Consider the following 20496-nt stretch of genomic DNA (forward strand, 5'->3'; position numbering starts at 1 on the left):
GGTTCAATGTTAGTGATTTCTCTTGTGTCAGATCTTCACAAAAAAAAAAAAAAAAAAAAAGCTGCACATGGCACATATTTTAAGACTTAAAAACAAATTAAAATCTTTAAGCCTGCAAATGAAAATGAAATCAATTACATTGAAATGGTTACTCCCTGAAATTTTTTTTTATACTTTATGAATTCTAGATTAAGAATCCCTAACCTAGATGGGTTTTCACAGTCAGGGTTAGATTGGGTCTTAATGATAAGAAATAAATGATAAGAACCATAACTTAGATGTAGCTTACTTAGTTATTTATTCTCAATCATATCAGTAATTATCATTCCTGTACCTGAGATGTCTGAGATGTGTACACAGTTCAAGCTTCTGGAAAAATGATATTCCTTCCCAAGTCATTTTTCCACTAAGCAACTACTAAGGTAATATTTCTATTAAGTACTCCCAATGGTTAAAATCAAACATTAATTTTATATTTGAGTCTTTTGTAAAGGTTATCTGCTGCTTACAATACATTATTTTAAAATAAGATTTACTTCATGCACAGTTCCTTATTATCTACTTAAGAATCTTTAACAAAAAGTCAGTAGAATAAAAGTCTTTTAGAATAGTTCTTGATAAGAGAGTTCTTGATTCATTCTTCAATGTGTTTTATTTTCATTAGACTCTTCCACAGTATCTTGTTGATGACAGAATCTAGGTTTATTGGGATTATTTTTAAGCAACCAATCAGCAAGCCAAATCTAAAGGAAAAAGAAAAAAAATTTAATCTTCCTTCAATATATACTACACAAACAGAAAAGTTTGTCAATAATGAGAACTGAAAAAGTAAAAATTCTAATAAAAAAACACCAAGTATTTTTCATATGGATGATTGTCAAATTATAGAAGTTTTGAAAACAAGATTGAAATGTCTTTATTTCCCAAATGTCAAATGGTATTTGACCCTGCTAATAGCAGGCAGGTGAGTAATGGTGGTATAAATATAAACTGATATACAATTATATGACATCTATATGAATCTTTGGGATTCTAAATAAATGACAGTCATTCTAAGACTAGGAAGTTAAATGCCCCACTGAAGAAACATAATATATGAACTCTAGGGTATGTCTGTAAGACCTGACCAGCCCAAGGTTGTAATGTCCATGGTCATATACAAGATGGGAATCTGAAGGCAGGCATTCCTGGTGAACATTCCTTCAGATCTAGACAACCAAATGCTCTATTAAACACACTGTTAAGAAATTTGTATACTTAGGTCTAAGAGAGAATGACCTGTCACTTTGGGCCATGGAGCCCAAGTCTTGTATAATGTAGATGATAGAGGTGATTTTTCCATTTAGGTCTTAACCAACCAAATATTTGACAAATCAGTCATATATGCATTTTAGGAGACTAGCCAGAAAAGAAAGAAAAATTGAGGCTAAAGAAAAAGTAGCTTGTAGGGTAAAAAAGTTGAAGACTTCTAAAAAAGGGTAAGGGGAAGTCTTTGGGACCCAGGTAGGGAAGACCTTTTCTTATTGGGAATTTGAGGAAAGACCACAGAGGTTCAGGTAACAGCCAGAGACTGAAAGTGAAATAAACCACTGAACTAATGTATCTTATAGAAAGACAATCTCTAACTAGGTCTTAAATTCCACTCCCCAACAAAGTTGAGGACTTAGAAAGACACCTTATTGATAAGAATGGCAAAAATAACTCTTATCTGGTCAAATACTGGAGCATCAAATAATATAAATAATAATAATAGCAGCTAGAATTTATATGGTGGTTTCTTAATAATGTTTTAAAATTAGCAAAATGTTGTATATGTTAACTCATTTTATCTTCACAACTCCGTGAAGTGGAAATATAATTATGTTGATGTCAAGACTAAGGCTAGGGCAAAAGTTAGGGCACTAAGGACAGTACAGTTGATGTAAAGGTCCAGAATAATAAGAACATTGATAAATTGTGAACTATTAACCTTTTAATCTCATTTTAAAACCTCCCACCCATTTTCCAGACCAATGCATATTTTTTACCATAAATTTCTTTTCAATCACCTGAGAAGTATGTGAGTTGTTACTATGCAAGAAGAGTGTAAGGATGGCCCAAACTGCTTAGATTATTAGATGTAATGAAAGCCAGAAATATGAAAAGGGGGAAATCTGAAAATTCCTAGGGAACTGAGACTTGAACTTGCTGGCAACAAAACGGAAGGTAGGAGAAATGCTCATGAAAAATTGTTAGAGGCTTGAATATTTCTTTGTAAAAGGAAGAAAAATAGGTAGGGATGTTAATAAAGCAAGGCTGTCTTGAGCACAATTTCTCTTGGAATCCCTAAGACTCTGCAGAAATAACTAAATAGGATATCTGGCCTTAACAGATGCTTTTTAGGCCCAATGGATAAACAGCTATCTTGCTCTATCTTTGTCCTTCTCCTAGTCCCTTGCACCTAACTAAAGGACATGGATGGCTTGAGGAAGAGTATTTTTTATTTGAAAAATTAATAGGAATTACTTGAGGGTCAAGAGTTCTACACAGAACTAAAGATTCTGTTCTTTCTTTTTGGAATAATTATACAAATTTATATAGCTGGTGTAATAGAAAAAGCACTGAACCTGAAATGAAAAGCCCCAGCTTCCACTCCCTGTTCTGCCATCTAACCAGCTAGCTAAAGTCCTTATAAAAAGAAATTTAATCTTGCTAGGCCTTATTTTTTATTTGCTTTAAAAAAAAAAAAAGGGACTACTAGTACTTACTTACCCTATAGTGTTGCTATAGGAAAACAGTTTATAAACATGAAGCTATTTATAAAGAGAAAAGCCATTCAATGAAAAACATTGCATCAAAAAAAGAACATTTTAAATGAATTGAAAATGAAGCTGGGGAAGTTAAAACACAAACATTATAAAAATTTCATTTGCCAAAAAAAAAAAAAAAAAAAACCAACTTATCAGTCCCTTCATTTTTAACAAGTAGACAACATTACTTTAGTATGAAAGAGATGTTTCTTACAAAGGGATCTGCTGGTTTGTGCTTACAAAGCTCTGAGAGTCCTGCCAACAGAGTCGGATTTACATACATGTTCAGGTAATCCTTAGCAGCTCCTCCAATAGGGATGGGTTCAATAATCACTACAACAATAAATACACTTAGAATTAGTATGAGATGACTGAACATGTATAGCCTACAGCAAATTGTTTACTGTCTCAGGGAGAAGGGAAGTGAGGGAGAGAGAAAGAAAATTTACAACTCAAAATTTTAAAATAATGTTAAAATCATCATGTACATTTTTTTACATGTAATTGGAGGAAAATATTTTTTTTAAAAAAGGAAATGAAAGCCAAAACAAACTGCAGTTTTAAAAATTAATAAGAGTACCATTTACCATATTACTTTAAATTTTAATATGTCTTATTGATGTCTTTTGGTCTTCAAAACAAAATCTTCCCTTTAAAAGAGAAAGTTAAGCAAAAAATACTTAATAACAGTAGCTGCATCTGAGTATATATTAATGATAATATAATATATATTACACAAAACTCTTAGAGACAGAAAAACACAATGATCAATATATTTCAGTTCTTTTGCCTCATCTGAGAGAATATTAAGTGCTATTCAACTATCTGTTCTCCTAAACACACTGTCTCTATACACACACACACACACACACACACACACACACAACACACCAACACACACTCTCTCTTTCTCTCTCTCTCTCTCTCTCTCTCTCTGAGTTTGTGTTATCTTTTAGTGATTTTTTTAATTTACACTAGAGTAAGCATCATTTACAATGTTCTTTTATTTATTTTTAACAGAGTACTCACAACTTGAAATAAAATGACTTCTCAGCCATACAGAAAAATTCAAAGCCCAAGTACACTCATATTAAAATACAAAAGGACAATACTACTATACTTTGTGAACATTTTATGTTTAATAGGGCTCTAGAGAGGCAGATCTTTATTAGGCTATAAATTTAGACTAGAGAAACTACTAGTATCTCATCACTTTGTGCTTTGCATACAATAGGTGCTCAGGAAATGTTCTGTTGGGTGTAGGATAAATTGTCCTTCCTCTGAAAAAGTTCTAAGATCTAGCTGATAGTTTCAGAATCAATAAAGAAACTGAAGTATAAGTAATCTGTATGAAGAGTTAAAGGAGAAAAACAAAAACCTTTGCATGGGGAAGGAGGTGCAGTGAAAAGAATGCAGAATTTAGAGTCACAAGAAATCCATTTGAATCCCAATTCTTCCACTTTCTGTCTGTCTGTGTGATCACTAATGATTTCTGACCTCTAGTTTCTTCATCTATACAATGAAGGATTTACACTAGATACTTTTGAGGTCCCTTCCAGCCCTAAGTCTATGATTCTATGAAAGGGAAGGGAAGAAATACTAACTAAAGCATCTTTTATGTGCAAGGCACTGTGCTAAGCAATTAAAATATATTATTTATATAAACATTATTATGTTATTGGAATTATTATAATATTTGATCCTTACAACAACTCTGAGGTAGATGCTATTATTAACTGTATTTTAGCTGAAGCAACCAAAGCAGAAAGAGGTGAAGTGGCTTGCCCAGGGTCACACACCTACTAAGTGTATGAGACTGGATCTGAATTTAGGTCTTCCTAACTCCAGGCTCAGCACTTTATCCATTGCATCTCCTATGATTCTGTCTTCTATTTTCTTTGTAAGATGGTATTGACTGGAATGCTCAACAATGAATTTATCTGCTAAGTTCTCATACAGTATCACCTTGGTTTTTTAATCATTTTCTAATGTATTTATCACATAATCTGTTAGTCTCTTAATTATAATATATGCTGCATTCTGAGATGCTCTGTGTCTTATCTAAATTTTGTGTAGAGACAATTTCATTTTGCCCTATCTACACTGCAACCTAAAAAGTAACACATACACACACACACAAAAGTAACATAAAAACTGGCATAGGGACATGGGCCCCTTAGGGTGATGGGCAACAATGACTGTCTTTTCTCCACAGCTTTGGTTCTTTTTCAATTTCATTTGTATGCCAATGTACAGCTGGATGGGGGATAGGGGTGGTCACTGATTTTAACTTTAGGTGCACAGAATTCCAATAGTAGGTACATTGAATTTTTAATTCCTAAGTCAAAATTGTCTGGAACCAAAGACTTCAAGCTGAATAAATAAGCAAAGAATGCTCGCTATACAAAATAGCAAAAAGCAACATAACATTGGAATCACTGTAGTGTTGGCAAGGACAAGGGCTCTGTATTCATCCTCAGTTTTTGTGAACTGTAGTCTTCAGAACAAAAAAGGTGATTAGTCCCAATATATTCTTGGATAGCTAGGTGGCACAATGGTTAGAGTGCTGGGTCTCGAGTTAGGAAGACCAGTTATACCAGCTGTGTTACCCTGTGCAAATCACTTAACCCTGTTTGCCTTAGTTTCCTCATTTGTAAAATGAGCTGGAGAAGAAAATACCTTTGCCAAGAAAATTCTCAAATGGGAACACGAAGCGTAGGAAATGACTGAAATGACTGAACAACAAAAGTTCTCTACTTGGACAGTGGGTAGCACAGTGGATAAGGTACCATGCCTGGAATCAAAAAAAAAAAAAGACCTGAGTTCAATTGGCTCAGACATTTACTAACAGTGTGACCCTGGTCAAGTCACTTACTTCAGTTTATTATGCTTATTGTCTTCCCTTCCTCCCTTGCCACCCCACCCCAGTTTTATATTCTGTTTTGAGAACCACATTTCAGAAGGAGCTTTACAAAGCTGTGTGCCAGAGAAGACAACCAAAGCAGACTGACTCTAAGCAATAAGGACAAGTATTTGTCTAAGGACAAATGAAGAAAATGAAAATCTGTAGTTCAGAGAAGAAAAGAAGTAAGACATGATAGCTGTCTTCAAATGTTAAAAGTGTCACTGTAGAAAAGGGATTTGTTTTTACTTTGTACCAGCAGGGCAGAATTTGAACTAAAGGTAAAGTTACAAAAGACAGGAAGAACTTTCTAACATTCAGAACTGTCCAAATGTGCCCCAGGAGTAGGAAGATTCCAGCCAGTGAAAGACAGGTAGGGGAAGCTGGAAGACCACTTGTTTGAGTTGCTGTCTCAAGAAGGACCACAAAATCAGGTACAGTCTGGAATAGATGAGGACTTCCAACACCCATTCCAATTCTGTAGTCTACGTAACAAATTAGAGGTATTCCTTGCATAAGATTGCAGCATTAATAAATACATCCTTTTCACTCTCCCACCCCAATGCATAGAGTGCAGGACCTGGAATGAGGAAGACTCATCTTCCTGAGAGTTCAAATCTGGCCTCAGAAACTTACTAGCTGTGTATCCCAGGGCAAGTTACTTAATTCTGTTTACTTGTTTCCTTATCTGTAAAATAAAAGGAAACGGCACAGCCCTCCAGCATCTTTGCCAAGAAAACTCCAAATGGGTTATGAAGAGAAAGCATAACAACATAGAACCAAATGCCCTCATGCTACATTATTTCATGAACATCACAAACCCTGCCTTCTCTTAGCACTCCTTCCTCTCCTCCAATTACTTTATATAATGTACCTGTATGCAAGCTCCAGCAAAATATAAGCATTCTGAAGGCAGAGATGACTTTTTTATTGTTGCTTTTGTATCACTAGTGGCTTGTATGTAGTTCGCATGTAATTGAAATATATATATATATATATTATACACAGAGAGAGAGAGAAAGGGGGAGGGGGAGTATGTGTATGTGTACTAGTAGAGTAGGCAATAGCCCTTCATTCAACAAACATTTATTAAGGTGCCTTCAGTGTGCCAAACAAGATATAAATGTAACATCTAATATACCCTTTTCACATGTATGCTGCTCCAATTCTGAAACACATTTTGGATTACCATCCACTTAAAACCACAGGTCATGAATCTCCAACAATTATGTATATATTATTTATATGTCAATCATATTGATAAAAATAAATCAGGAAAAATTAAAATTCAAAACTCAAATAGCAGAACAAATAGTGATCTTAAGTCTCCATGTAAATATGAGAAATTCTCTTATAAATTCCTATGTTACAATATGTACTATATATGTAAAAGATATTGAAGGCATATATGTAGAGAACATATATGATTATGAAAAGTGTGCTGAAACATACACCAGGAGCCCATCTGGCCAAGACACATACACAAAAGGCACATACATATGTGGATCAGAATGTTCTCATCTCTAACATTTATAGGAACTTAAGACTTCTAGTAAAAATAATTTCTGATTACCCCACATTTGTAAACTTATTCTAATTATTTTCTCTCCTAGGAAGAATGCTCTCCCTCAAAAAACAGCCCTTAGAATACCTTCATTGTTATTATGTAGTTTTTTATATCAAACCTAAATTTGCTCTTTTCCCAACTACTACTTTTTGTTCTCTCTAGAGCCAATCAAAAAGTCCAATCTCTTTTCCACTCAATTACCTTCCAAATACTAGAAGACAAATAGATAATCATATCCTACTCCCCATGTCAAGTCATCTCTTCTTCAAAAGAGGATAGCTATTCAGGAATGTCTCTAAGTTTTACAGCAGAAAATGAAACAGCATTTTAGAAATTCTTTAACCTAAATAATGAATTAACTATAAATTTTATTTTTGTCACATCTGTTAATAATCTTTTAATCTAAACTTTGTTATTAATTTTATTTTATAAAGGAATCCTTTACAATACTGAATCTGTAAAATGATTAAGATAATATTGTCATTCTTATTAATAATTAGCAAGGCCCAATTTGAGCAATTAATATAATCATCTTTACTTTGAAAATAATACCATCCCATTCTACTTCTCAAAGTCGGTGATGGTAATGAAGACTAGAAGAAAGGCTAGGTGATCTAAACATTGAAAGAAAACTATGAAAACAAATATAGAATAGAAACCTGTGTTTTAAAAAATAAAAGCCTGGTACATGCAATAAATTATACAAGGGTCTGTATATGTTTCTTCAGAGACAATAGAAGTACTAGTATTACATATTAGAACCCAGATAGTTTAAAACTTTCAAGTCAACTGCCCACATAAAAAGATAAGACTATAATAAAACAGTAGAAGACTACGTGAGAGAAAAATCAAAAGAAGATAAAAGATATTAAAATTGGTTAATTCTTTACATTTTCTTCTTCAGAATGAAAATAACTCACAATTAGAAGAAAACTTGAAACATTTATCTCTATTTGGTAATGAGAAAGCATGTAGTAATTACTCAAGTATTCACATTCTACAACTGGAAAATTCACCCTCCAAAATATAAAAATCCTTTAAAAGTCTAGCTTTTCTTTAGAAGATAGGAAAAAAAATTATAATTAGATGCACTTAAATTTACAATTCATATAAAAACTCACCCTCAGGAAACATGAATCGAATTTCTCTCTCTGCTGCAGCAAAATTTTTACTTCCATGAAGTGCATTCCTTAGGTCATCTGTCCCATAGATTGCCCTTAGACTAAAGGAAGGTAGAACTGATGTCAATTCAATCTAGCATCTGTCCCAAATCTTTTATATTTGCACTCATTATAAAAATGGAGTCCAACTTTCAAAGACATTGCTTCTTACTTATAGAGGATTTATTTTGAATTTGGGTTCAAAGCTATCTAAATGGAGGATCAAACAACACATTCAAATTTGCAGGAAGGACGCTGGACAAAAAGAAAGGGGTGGAGTGGAGGCAAGGGGAAAAAAAAATTATAGGAATTTGTATTTCCCCAACACTATTTCCCCAACCTCCAATAAGAAAAACCTTTACTTGGGGGGATCAAGAAACCAAATTTGGTAGCATTGACGATAGTCTGAAATACTAACATCCTATTTCTACTGATTAACATTCTTACTTTATAGGCAATGCAATACCGTCATGAGAAGAAAAACAGTCACTTCCTAGAGATAGTGCAGGATTTTTTTTGTGGTATTTGTTTATATGCACATGTGTCCACAGTCACATACACGTACACACACAATAAATATTTCATATTAGGAATCAAGACTCCAGGTTACATAGGCAAATTGAATTTTCATTTAAGTAAATTACCTGTCCGGGTGTGTCTCCTTAGCTTTGAGGCTATTGAATGGTCCCATAAGCTCCAGCCAATAAGAAATTGCATTATGTCTTGCTAATATCATGGCAACAAGTGGACCTGAACTCATATATGCTGTTAGATTGGGGAAAAACATTTTCCCATACTGTTCCACATAAAAGTTGCTACACTGTTCAGGGCTAAAACGTAGTTTTCTTCTCTATAAAAGAAAAAAAAAACATGCAAAAAACCCATTTTTAAAATGATGGTATACTAAAACCTGATTCAGACACTAAATGCAGATAATCTGCTCAGCTAGGATCTAATTTAGTTTGCCAAGAAAATTAAATGTAAACAAAATGAGTATTGCATGCATAGTGGACAAAGGTCTAGCCTTTGAGTCACAAGACTTGGATTCAAGTCCTCCCTCAGACAACTTCTCACTTGTGCAACTATGGGCAAGTCACCTAAACTCAGTGTCCCAGGCTACTCGAAAATAGATGCAAGTGAGTAATCATTTGTTTATTAGTGGAGAGAGTTTTTAGCATGGATGATATTGGTAAATATGGTTCCCCTTTCTTGACTCTCTAAATCAAAATTATGAGAGGGAATATTTAATCTGAAGGGAACAAAACTTTTAAGTCAGGAGATTTGATCCCTTTATTTATATGATCTCAGAGAGCCATAAATTCTCTTTGGGCCTCACGTTTCTCATCTCTAAGGTAGGGCTGGACTGGATGATTTCTAAAATTCTTTTCTGCTCTGAAATGCTATCCTACTTCGTAATTTGATGGCAAAATGATGTCATAATGTGCCAATTAAAAGTAAAAATGCTATCTCATATTCAATTTAAGAAACAGTTAAGTGCCTAGTATGTTTAAGGCACCATTGCTTATATAATTCACTAACATTACAGTTTTCACAATCATCTAAAATAACTTAGTAACAAGCCAACCTATCTGTAGGAAGCTTCATTTGTAAAACAGACCTAAGATCGACTATATAGGCCTTCAACAATTTGTAACAGTTAGACAGTAATTTATTATTGGTAAACAGTTTATTTAATAGTATGTAATTTAAAAGTAATAAACTGAATTTCTCTTAAAACTTCTAATTCAGAGCTTTCAGGGATTCACATTGACCTTCCCCTCACCAATGTTTGAATATACAGTTTGTCCCTTCCACATGTGAACTTTATCCACTGCAGTTTCAATATATCATAGGGTGGCATAAGAAATTAAATGGGAATTTTTTTTGGAGTTTTATAGAAGCCACAGATGACACATAAAGGCCAATAGACAATACAGAAAAAGTTTTTAAAACTCAGAAATGCATAAAATATATGTGTAATATTGTGTAATATCAATCTAAATTTTACTATAAGGTACTGTAAACATCCCATAAAAGAGAAAGAAAAAATTCAGACTTCTCTGATATGAAGGGAAGGCCAAAAAATTTTATGTTGATTTTCCAAATTTCAGGGGCATCTAATCCTTAACACCTGCAAAGTAGGAAATATAACTATTTCAGAGAAGTCTCTACTGGGAATTTAAACATGATTTCTAAATGAACTTAGAGAATGGGATCTGAAGGTTTGTGTTCTTTTAGTTCTGCTCCCAGACTTCTTGATTAGTGACTCTGAGAAAATCATTTCTTCTCAGGAATCTCCATTTTATAATTATTACAATCTAAGAGATTAACTATGTAAAAAATCATAGAATCTTCCTGACCTGTTAAAACAATCACCTTGATCTGAATGTTTTATGCTCTTCCCTAAAAACAGTTCAAGTATATGAGCATCAATTCCCCATGTAATAGTAACTAGCATTTAGTTAAATTTATTTAAAACTAGCATTTTAAGATTAAAGCACAAAGTGTTTTATTTGAATTAAATACAAATTTTTATTATATACTTATAATATATAAAATATATTATGTTATATATTTAATTTATACATTTGTATATATTATATATTTATCATATATAAATTTAATTATTAAAACTATTTCATTTTTCTTCACAGCAACTCAAAGGTGATATTATTATTTTAATTTTACAGATAATCATTATTTGATAAAAACTGCTGGGATAACTGGAAATTAGTATGGCAGAAATTAGGCAAGGACCCACACTTAACACCATATACCAAGATAAGATCAAAATGGGTCCATGACCTAGGCATAAAGAACGAGATTATAAATAAATTAGAGGAACATAGGATAGTTTATCTCTCAGACTTGTGGAAGAGAAAGAAATTTGTGACCAAAGATGAACTAGAGACCATTACTGATCACAAGATAGAAAATTTTGATTATATCAAATTAAAAAGCCTTTGTACAAACAGAACAAATGCAAACAAGATTAGTAGGGAAGCAACAAACTGGGAAAACATCTTTACAGTTAAAGGTTCTGATAAAGGCCTCATTTCCAAAATATATAGAGAACTGACTCTAATTTATAAGAAATCAAGCCATTCTCCAATTGATAAATGGTCAAAGGATATGAACAGACAATTTTCAGATGATGAAATTGAAACTATTACCACTCACATGAAAGAGTGTTCCAAATCACTATTGATCAGAGAAATGCAAATTAAGACAACTCTAAGATATCACTACACACCTGTCAGATTGGCTAAAATGACAGGAAAAAATAATGATGAATGTTGGAGGGGATGCGGGAAAACGGGGACACTGATGCATTGTTGGTGGAGTTGTGAACGAACCCAACCATTCTGGAGAGCAATCTGGAATTATGCCCAAAAAGTTATCAAAATGTGCATACCTTTTGATCCAGCAGTGTTTCTATTGGGCTTATACCCCAAAGAGATACTAAAAAAGGGAAAGGGACCTGTATGTGCCAAAATGTTTGTGGCAGCCCTGTTTGTAGTGGCTAGAAATTGGAAAATAAATGGATGCCCATCAATTGGAGAATGGCTGGGTAAATTGTGGTATATGAATGTTATGGAATATTATTGCTCTGTAAGGAATGACCAACAGGATGAATACAGAGAGGCTTGGAGAGACCTACATGGACTGATGCTAAGTGAGATGAGCAGAACCAGGAGATCATTATACACTTTGACAACGATACTGTATGAGGATGTATTCTGATGGAAGTTGATTTCTATGACAAAGAGACCTAACTGAGTTTCAATGGATAAATGATGGACAGAAATAGCTACACCCAAAGAAGGAACACTGGGAAACAAATGTGAACTATTTGCATTTTTTATTTTCTTCCCGAGTTATTTTTACCTTCTGAATCCAATTCTCCCTGTGCAACAGGAGAACTGTTCGGTTCTGCAAATATGTATTGTATCTAGGATATACTGCAACATATTTAACATTTATAGGACTGCTTGCCATCTTGGGGGGGGGGGAGGGGAGTGGAGGGAGGGAGGGGAAAAAATCGAAACATAAGCGAGTGCAAGGGATAATGTTGTAAAAAATTACCCTGGCACGGATTCTATCAATACAAAGTTATTATTAAATAAAATAAAATTTAAATTAAAAATTTTTTTACAGATAAGAAAATGGAATTATGAAGGTAGACAGAGGTTTAAGAGGATGAATTCTGGACTAATGCCTTTCTGACTTTGGGTCCATCAGTCTTAGCTGTGTGCCACCTAACTGCATCTCATGGAAAACAAGCAGCTGAAAAGAGATAATCTTTAAGACTTAAATTAACAAACATTAAGTGCCTACCAGGTACAAGACCCTGCTATGCATACTTTTAGCTCTAAAAGCTACAGTTTTAGGAAATACGTAGTACTGGTTATAGAAGGGTTCATTGGTGAATAAAGGATGGATTGTAATAGAGAGTGATGAGACAGAGAACCTAACCATTACTATTCTAATAGTCTAGGCAGAAGATAATGGGGACCTGTATTACAGAAGGGTGGCTGAGTGGAGAGAAGGGGATATATATGAAAAATGTCATGAAGTTAGAAATGTATTGGATATATGGGGCAACTGCAAATAAGTTGAGGATGATACCAAGAAATAAGCCTAGGTGATAGGGAAAACGGTGGTATCCAACTTTAATAAATAGGTTCACAAGAAGGGATCATGTGGGTAAGAAGATCATGAATTCTATTTTAGACGTTGAATTCGAGATACCTATAACACATCTAGTTAAAAATATCTAAAAGGCAGCAAGAACGTGGACTGAAATTCAGGAGAAATATGAGTAATTGCTCTTTACTTGAAGTCCATGGACCCTCCACTGTGGCCAGATTTCATGGGGGTCTATGAAATCAGATGGAAAAAAAATTACATTTTTCTTTTCATTAATTTTTTTGTTTGAATCTTGTAAATTTAATGTTATGGACATGAAACTCTTCTTAGGATGTTTTAAAATCCATCACATGAAAGCCAAGGAGGAATGAATGGTCAAACAGATGAGGAGAAACAGGAGAAAATAGTATCACAGAAACCTAGAGAAGAAAGTTTCACAGTGTGATCCACAACTGCAAAGACTCAAGAGAAGTTAAAAAAAAATGAGATACATTAAATATGGCAATTAGAAGATCATTAATAATTTTAGAGAGGGCATTTTTACTTCAATGATGAAATCAGAAGTCAGACTATAGAGGACTTAGAATTAAGGAGAAAAAGAAATGGAGACACATAGTGCAGCAGTGGCCCACAAAACTGCTGAGTGAAGCCTGAACCAGACTAAAATGTGACTGGGAAATATTTAACAAAATAAAAATACAGCAAAACAGGTAATAATATGCATTAGTCTAAGTCAATATGTGGCTTGCAGGGTTCCTTCTGTATGATTTAGTGGTCTCTATTTCTATGAGTTTGACACTATTGGTGTCATGGGGCCTTCTCAAAGTGTTTATCTGAGAAGGAAAGGAAAAATACAGTATGACGTAGAGAAAATTGTATCAAACATGGATTTTTCTGGATTGGCCATATTTATGCTTGGGAAAGAGCCAGTAGATAAAGACTGAAGATAAAGAAAAAGTGGGAATGAGGGTCAGGATAATCTGCTAGAGAAGAATAGGAAGGGTTGAGATCAAGGGTATTTGTAGAAGAATTTGTCTCAGTTTAAGACAATGATCACCTATGGTATGGTGTATGCTGAAAGAAGGTATCCAAGTGATGTGAAATGAGGAGGAGGAGAGAAGAAAGAATTCTTGCCTAATGTCAAATGGAGGTAGGATCCTTGGCTTTTAAGGAGGGGTACAGGTAAACTGTTGAGGAAAGTGGAAAAGATTATAAAAAGCCAATTGTAGTGAATAGAATAGTGAATTGATTAAGGAGGAGCAAAAGTATGGCCCTTGCTGCTGAGAGGTCAATTGAGATTAATCTATAGTGAACCCAGTGGGCACAATTTTGTAATTTTCTTCAGCTTCATTTAGTAGCACAGAAATAGAAGCGAAGGCTGTGAAAAGTGGGATATTCCAGGGTTTCAGTTTGGCCAGGGATGACTAGTGATAAGACCAAGGGACAAGTCAATCAAGAGTAGCAGATTGTATAGAGCAGGGCTTCTTAAACTTTTAACGATCTTGACCCCTTTTTGCCTGAGAAATTTTTATCAGAATCCTGGTATCTAGATAAATAAAAAGGTCTACAAATCAAACATTTACCTATAATCATGATTTTGTGACCTCCACATTTAGTTAGAAGACTCTACGTGGTGTTGCAAACCATGGTTTAAAAAGCTAGTGTACAAGTGTTAATTTGGTTCAGCAAAAGATCCAAATAAGGATGAAGGACAGTGAAGTCAATAAAGGTAGCTATAAAGAAAAGAAAATGAGGAGTAAAGATAACGAAGGGGGACTTGGATGAAGCCAGTGAGAAAATCCTAAGGAACAAATAACAAGAGAATAAAAGATTATTAATTTGGGGACAAATTGTGTAGATGTTTTTCAATTTCCCTCAAGATAACACAAGGGGGGAAAAATCTTAAAAGCTATATTATTCAAATTAGACTCAAATTATTCAAAATAAATCTTTCAGTGCTGGCTATTCTTGTCATGGAAGGACAAAATATCGGAACATGTTACCAAAACAAAGCTTTCTTTCTTTGGAATTACAATTTTTATGATTAAATCAGAACTATTTTTCTGCAACAGGTTTGGTCTCCAGATCCATCTATAACTTTGGAATATAGCCTGAAGAATTTTTACAGAAAAAAATATATTTGGGCCTAACCACTTATTTCCTCTCCCCAATCAAGGGTTTTGCTATCTAAAACTTACTTATTATCAACTGGTAATTGTACTAGAAGATGAATGTAAGTCATTATATAATTAAATTCACCTAACTTGCACAAATATGGATTTCTGAGTACTACCTAAAATCTCACATCCCCTTTGTTAGGTTCTGGCCAGGAAGAAAGCAAAGGCTTTCATTATATATCTCTTAAAGTTCTAAGAAATTGGTAACCCATGGCAGTGATATGCAATATATGATATTCTACCCTTCACAGGAGGTTAGCCATACCATCAAAATTATTATCTATTCTATGGTCAAATTTCTTTTGTTCAGATCGTTGTTGTATAAGAAGTTCAAAAAAACCACAGTAGTTTCTCCTTTAATTCAATCCTGAATTGATTATTATTAAATTTATTTTAAATATTATTAAATTTTTATTTTATTTATTTTATAAATTAAATAAAATCTATTATTAAAAATTAAGATTATATCAACATTTCTATTTATCTTCCTTCTTTTTAGCTAGGACTAAGCAGTTTTGATCTGCCTTGTAATACTGGTTTTTTCTCAATAGCATTTTATTTTTCCAATTACAGGTAAAGATAGTATTCAACATTTATTTTTTTAAGATTTTGAGTTCAAATATTTTTCGCTCTCCCATCTCCAAGACAGCAAGTAATCTGATATGGAAAACCTAGTAATGTTAAATCTCCTTCCTTTACATTTTTTCATTAGTTTCTTTGATATTCTTGATTTTTTTTTTGTTTTTCCAAATGAACTATTTTTTTTCCTAAAAAAAAAAAAAAAAAATTGGTTCCCAATTGATAAGTGGTCAAAGGATATGAGCAGTTTTCAGATAAAGAAATCAAAGTTATCTAGAGTCACATGAAAAAATGCTTTGAATCATTATTGATTAGAGAAGTGCAAATTAAAACAACTGAGGTACCACCTCATATCTATAAAACTGAAAAGAAAAATGATTTTATGTTAGAGATGTGGGAAACCTGAAACATGAATCATTGTTAGTAGAATTGTGAACTGATCCAACCATTCTGGAAAGCAATTTGGAACTTTGTCCAAAGAGTGATAAAACTATGCCTACCCCTTTGATTCAGCAGTGTCATTACTGGATCTTTATCCCAAAGAGAAAAAAAAGGGAAAAGGACTCACATCTACAAAAATATTTACAGCAGCTCTTTTTTGTGTGTGTGGCAAAGAACCAGAACCATCCGCCCATCAACTAGGGAATGGCTGAACAAGTTACTTGTTAGGTGATTGCAAAGGAATACTGTTTGTGCTATAAGAAAGGATGAGCTAGTGCATTCTGAAAAACCTGGAAAGACATGAACTGATACTGAGTGAAATGAGCAGAACCAGGAGAACATTACACACAGTAATAGCAACACTTGTGCAATGATCAACTATGATACACTCAGCTCTTTTCAGCAATACAATCAGCTAAGACAATTCCAAAAGACTCATGTTAGAAAATGCTATCCACATCCAGAGAATGACCTGTGGAGACTGACTACAAATGGAAGCATGCTATTTTCACTTTTTCCTCCCTTTCTTGTTGTTTTTCTCTTTTGTTGTGATTCTTCTTTCACAACACGACTAATCTGGAAATATGTTTAACATGATTATCTATGTATAGCCTAGATCAGACTGCTGTCTGGAAGAAGGGAGACAAGCAGGGAGAGGAGAAAAATTTGGAACTCAAAATCTTTTTTTTTTTAATTTTAATTTTTTTACAAAAATTCACTTTATTTTTTTAAATTATTAGTAGTATAGCTTTTTATTTACAAAACATATGCATGGGTAATTTTTCAACACTGACCCTTGCGAAACCTTCTGTTCCAACTTTTCTCCTCCTTCCCTCCACTCTCTCTCCCCTAGATGGCAGGTTGGAACTCAAAATCTTGTAAAAAATAAATACTGACAGATATCTTTACATGTTATTGGGGAAAAAAAATACCACTAAGTAGGATTTTTTTTTTTTTGGTAATTTAATTGGGATAGCATTGAATACATAAATTAATTTGGGTAAAATTGTCATTTTTATTATATTGACCCTATGCACCTCTGAATAATTAGTGTTTCTCCAATTATTTAAATCAAATTTATATAAAAGGCTTTAAAAAATAATTTTGTTTATGTACTTCCTGGGTTTGTTTTATATATACTCCAAGGTTATGAAATTTCATACTGTCTTAAGAGTTCTTTTAAATGGATTATCTATTGCTATCTCTTGCAGGATTTTATTTGTGATATATAGGAATGTTGATGATTTATGTGGATTTACTTGGGTCAAAGTCCATGAACAGGTTTCAGGACTGTAAAACTATGTACAACCATGTAAAAAATTGTTGCAGAAATCACTAATAAGAGAAATGCAAATCAATCTGAGTATTACACTCATATCCCAACCTTCTAAACCCTGATATTAAAAAATGACAAAAGATGGTAGAGTCAATGTTGAAGGGACTGCAGAAATGCAGCCACATATATACATCACTGAGCAAGTTGTGAAATGAATCAAACATTATAGAAAACAATTTTGAATTAAGCAAGAAACATAATAAAGCTTCCATACCTTTTGACCCGGAGATTGTACAGCTAGCCATATGCTTTAAGGGGGTCAAAATAACTATAAAAATAAAAACCTATAAACAATAAAGTAATCATAGGTGTGGTAATAAAAGAGCTGGAAACAATAAGCTATTCCCCAAATAATAAATGATTAAAGAATATGAACAATTTTCAGATGAAGAAATTAAAACCATTTCTAGTCATATGAAAAAATGCTCTAAATCACTATTGATTAGAGAAATGCAAATTAAGACATCTCTAAGGTACCAGTACACACCTGTCAGATCTATTAAGATGACAGGAAAACTTAATATACATTGTTGGTAGAATTGTGAACTGATTCAACCACTCTGGAGAGCAATTTGGAACTCTGCCCCAAAGGCTAGCAAACTGTGCATATTCTTTAACCAAGCAGTACCACTACTGGGTCTGTATACCAAAGAAATCATAAAAAAGGGAAAAGCACCCACATGTGCAAAAAATATTTGTACCAGCCTTTTGTGTAGTGGCAAGGAATTGGAAATTGAATGGATGCCCATCAGTTGGGAAATGACTGAAAAAATTATGGTATATGAATGTAATGGAATATTATTGTTCACTTAAGAAATGATCAGAAAGTTGACTTCAAAAAGGCCTGGAGAGACTTACATGAACTGATGCTAAATGAAATGAGAAGAACCAGATCATTGTACATGGCAACAAGATTATACGATGATCAATTCTGATGGATGTGGCAATTTTCAATAAATCAAAATAAAATCAAGGAGGTCATTCAATCCAATTCTAATAGACTTATGATAGAGAGAGCCATCTGCATCCAGAGAGAGGATTATGGTGACTGAATGTGAATCACAAAATAATATTTTTTTTTGGTTACTATTGTTTGCTTGCTTTTTTTTCTTTTTGATCTAATTTTTCTTGTGCAACATATGTGGAAATATGTTTAGAAAAATTACAAATGTTTAATCTATATTGAATTACTTGCTGTCTAGGGGAGGAGCATGAGGGGAAAAGGAGGGAGAAAATTTTGGGAATATAAGATTTTGCAAAGGTGATTGTTAAAAACTATCTTTGCATATATTTTGAAAATAAAAAGCTATTAAAAATTTTCTGTTGGTTAAGTTTTGCTGAACTGATTTTTTTTCCTTTTAAAATATTTTTGTTATTGACAACCTCTGAGATAAGATCCAGGTCAGGGCCAAGCATAAAGTCCCTGACTCCAGAACAGCCTCAGTCCGGTCAGAGCTGAGGTCAGAAGTCAATATATATATAAAATATTATAAAATATTATTGTATTGGTCAACCTGCCATCCGGAGGAGGGGGTGGAGGGAAAGAGGGGAAAAATTGGAACAAAAGGTATTGCAATTGTCAATGCTGAAAAATTACCCATGCATATATCTTGTAAATAAAAAGCTATAATAAAAAAAGTATATAAAATATTTTTGTTATACAGAGATAGCTGAGTCACCAGGTATAGAATAAGGAGGATGTATTTGGAAATTAGAGTAATATAATTTAAGGTATCAAAAATTTCTTTTTAAAAGAGAATGTTTATTCTTTTCCTTTTCTAAGAAGAGGCAATAAAGCAAGGAAGTTTTAGTGTAAACGGATCATAGAATAAAGTAGCTCTTTAAAAAATAGGGGATCTAGAATACTCAATTATATTCTATTTGATAAATAATCATTATCATCTAAGTCCTGAGTTAAATGGGTAAAAAGTTTTGGGCAAATTATTAAATCCCCATGCACTGATCCTACAATAGGAATATTCCTTAACTTTTCACCAAATATGACATGAAATAACACAGCCATTCAGAAAAGTATTATCATTCATTTGCAAGAAAACATTTGTGCCCCAAAAGAGATTTACCTGAACAATGGTGAATCCAGATTTGAGGATGATATCTTCTATCTCTTCTTCTTTGTCCACAATATCTGGTTTTATAAGAGCCAGCGTTCTTTCTACATAAATCTGAGGTGGGGGCATTAATACCTCCATCTAGGCGTTTTAGATTCTTAGTTTCTCGGGATATTATGGATGGATGGATATTAACTGCAATGAGACTTGACCCACTTCTCCCACAAAAATGCAATAGATGGCAACTGAGATTAGAGACTTCTCAAAGCTAGATAGCTGATTATTTGGTAAAAATTTAACTACTGCTGCTAATTTTCCTAGCTACTTAAGTACCACCCCAAGGGTGCTAATCGGAACACTTCCAGTCAATCCCGTCCAGGTGCTCTCCGATTTTCCCGGTGCTTCCCCACTTGTCACAATCCTGTCCACCCTCTACCTCCCCAGGGGGTGGGGCGGATTGCCTGACTTTTTGCAGATGAGGTCACAGAAGCCCAGAGAGGTGGGTGACAGTGACCGGTGGCAGTTTTGGAGAAGCTTCAATGGAGGTAAATATAACTACGGAAGACACACAGGGCTTTTTCTGATTTTTCTGGTGTCTTGCCTCCGTCTAGCCGGGCCTTCAATCCCTACCGGCTCGCACAGATCTCGGAGCTGCCAACCCTCCCCTGCCCAGTTTAGCGCTGCCTATCCAGTTGCTAGGAGACATCAGAAACACGCAGGCAGCAACAACACCTCAGCGCCCCTCCCCCACTGTAGCCCCACTCCAGTCCCCGAGACAAACTAGGCTAGAGTTGCAACCAAACACAGGATGATGCTCCGCCCTTCT

At 33.9% G+C, this 20496-nt stretch overlaps 1 protein-coding gene across 2 annotated transcripts; it reads right to left on the bottom strand.

The window, feature by feature from the left end:
• Positions 1-274: 274 nt before the first annotated feature.
• Positions 275-20423, bottom strand: NME5 (NME/NM23 family member 5). 2 transcript variants are annotated; one of them, XM_051978474.1, is made up of 5 exons: positions 19683-20417; positions 9063-9268; positions 8380-8480; positions 3004-3122; positions 275-743 (listed from the first exon to the last, which is right to left on the bottom strand). In XM_051978474.1, exons 1-5 carry the CDS (start codon positions 19809-19811, stop codon positions 642-644), a joined length of 657 nt encoding a protein of 218 aa, XP_051834434.1. In that variant the 5' UTR covers positions 19812-20417; the 3' UTR covers positions 275-641. The 2 variants fall into 2 exon arrangements, with proteins under 2 accessions (XP_051834434.1, XP_051834435.1); XM_051978475.1 differs by having other exon boundaries at positions 598-743; positions 3030-3122; positions 19683-20423.
• Positions 20424-20496: the final 73 nt, after the last annotated feature.

This window comes from Antechinus flavipes, chromosome 2, assembly GCF_016432865.1.
Source record: "Antechinus flavipes isolate AdamAnt ecotype Samford, QLD, Australia chromosome 2, AdamAnt_v2, whole genome shotgun sequence".
NCBI lineage: Eukaryota > Metazoa > Chordata > Mammalia > Dasyuromorphia > Dasyuridae > Antechinus > Antechinus flavipes.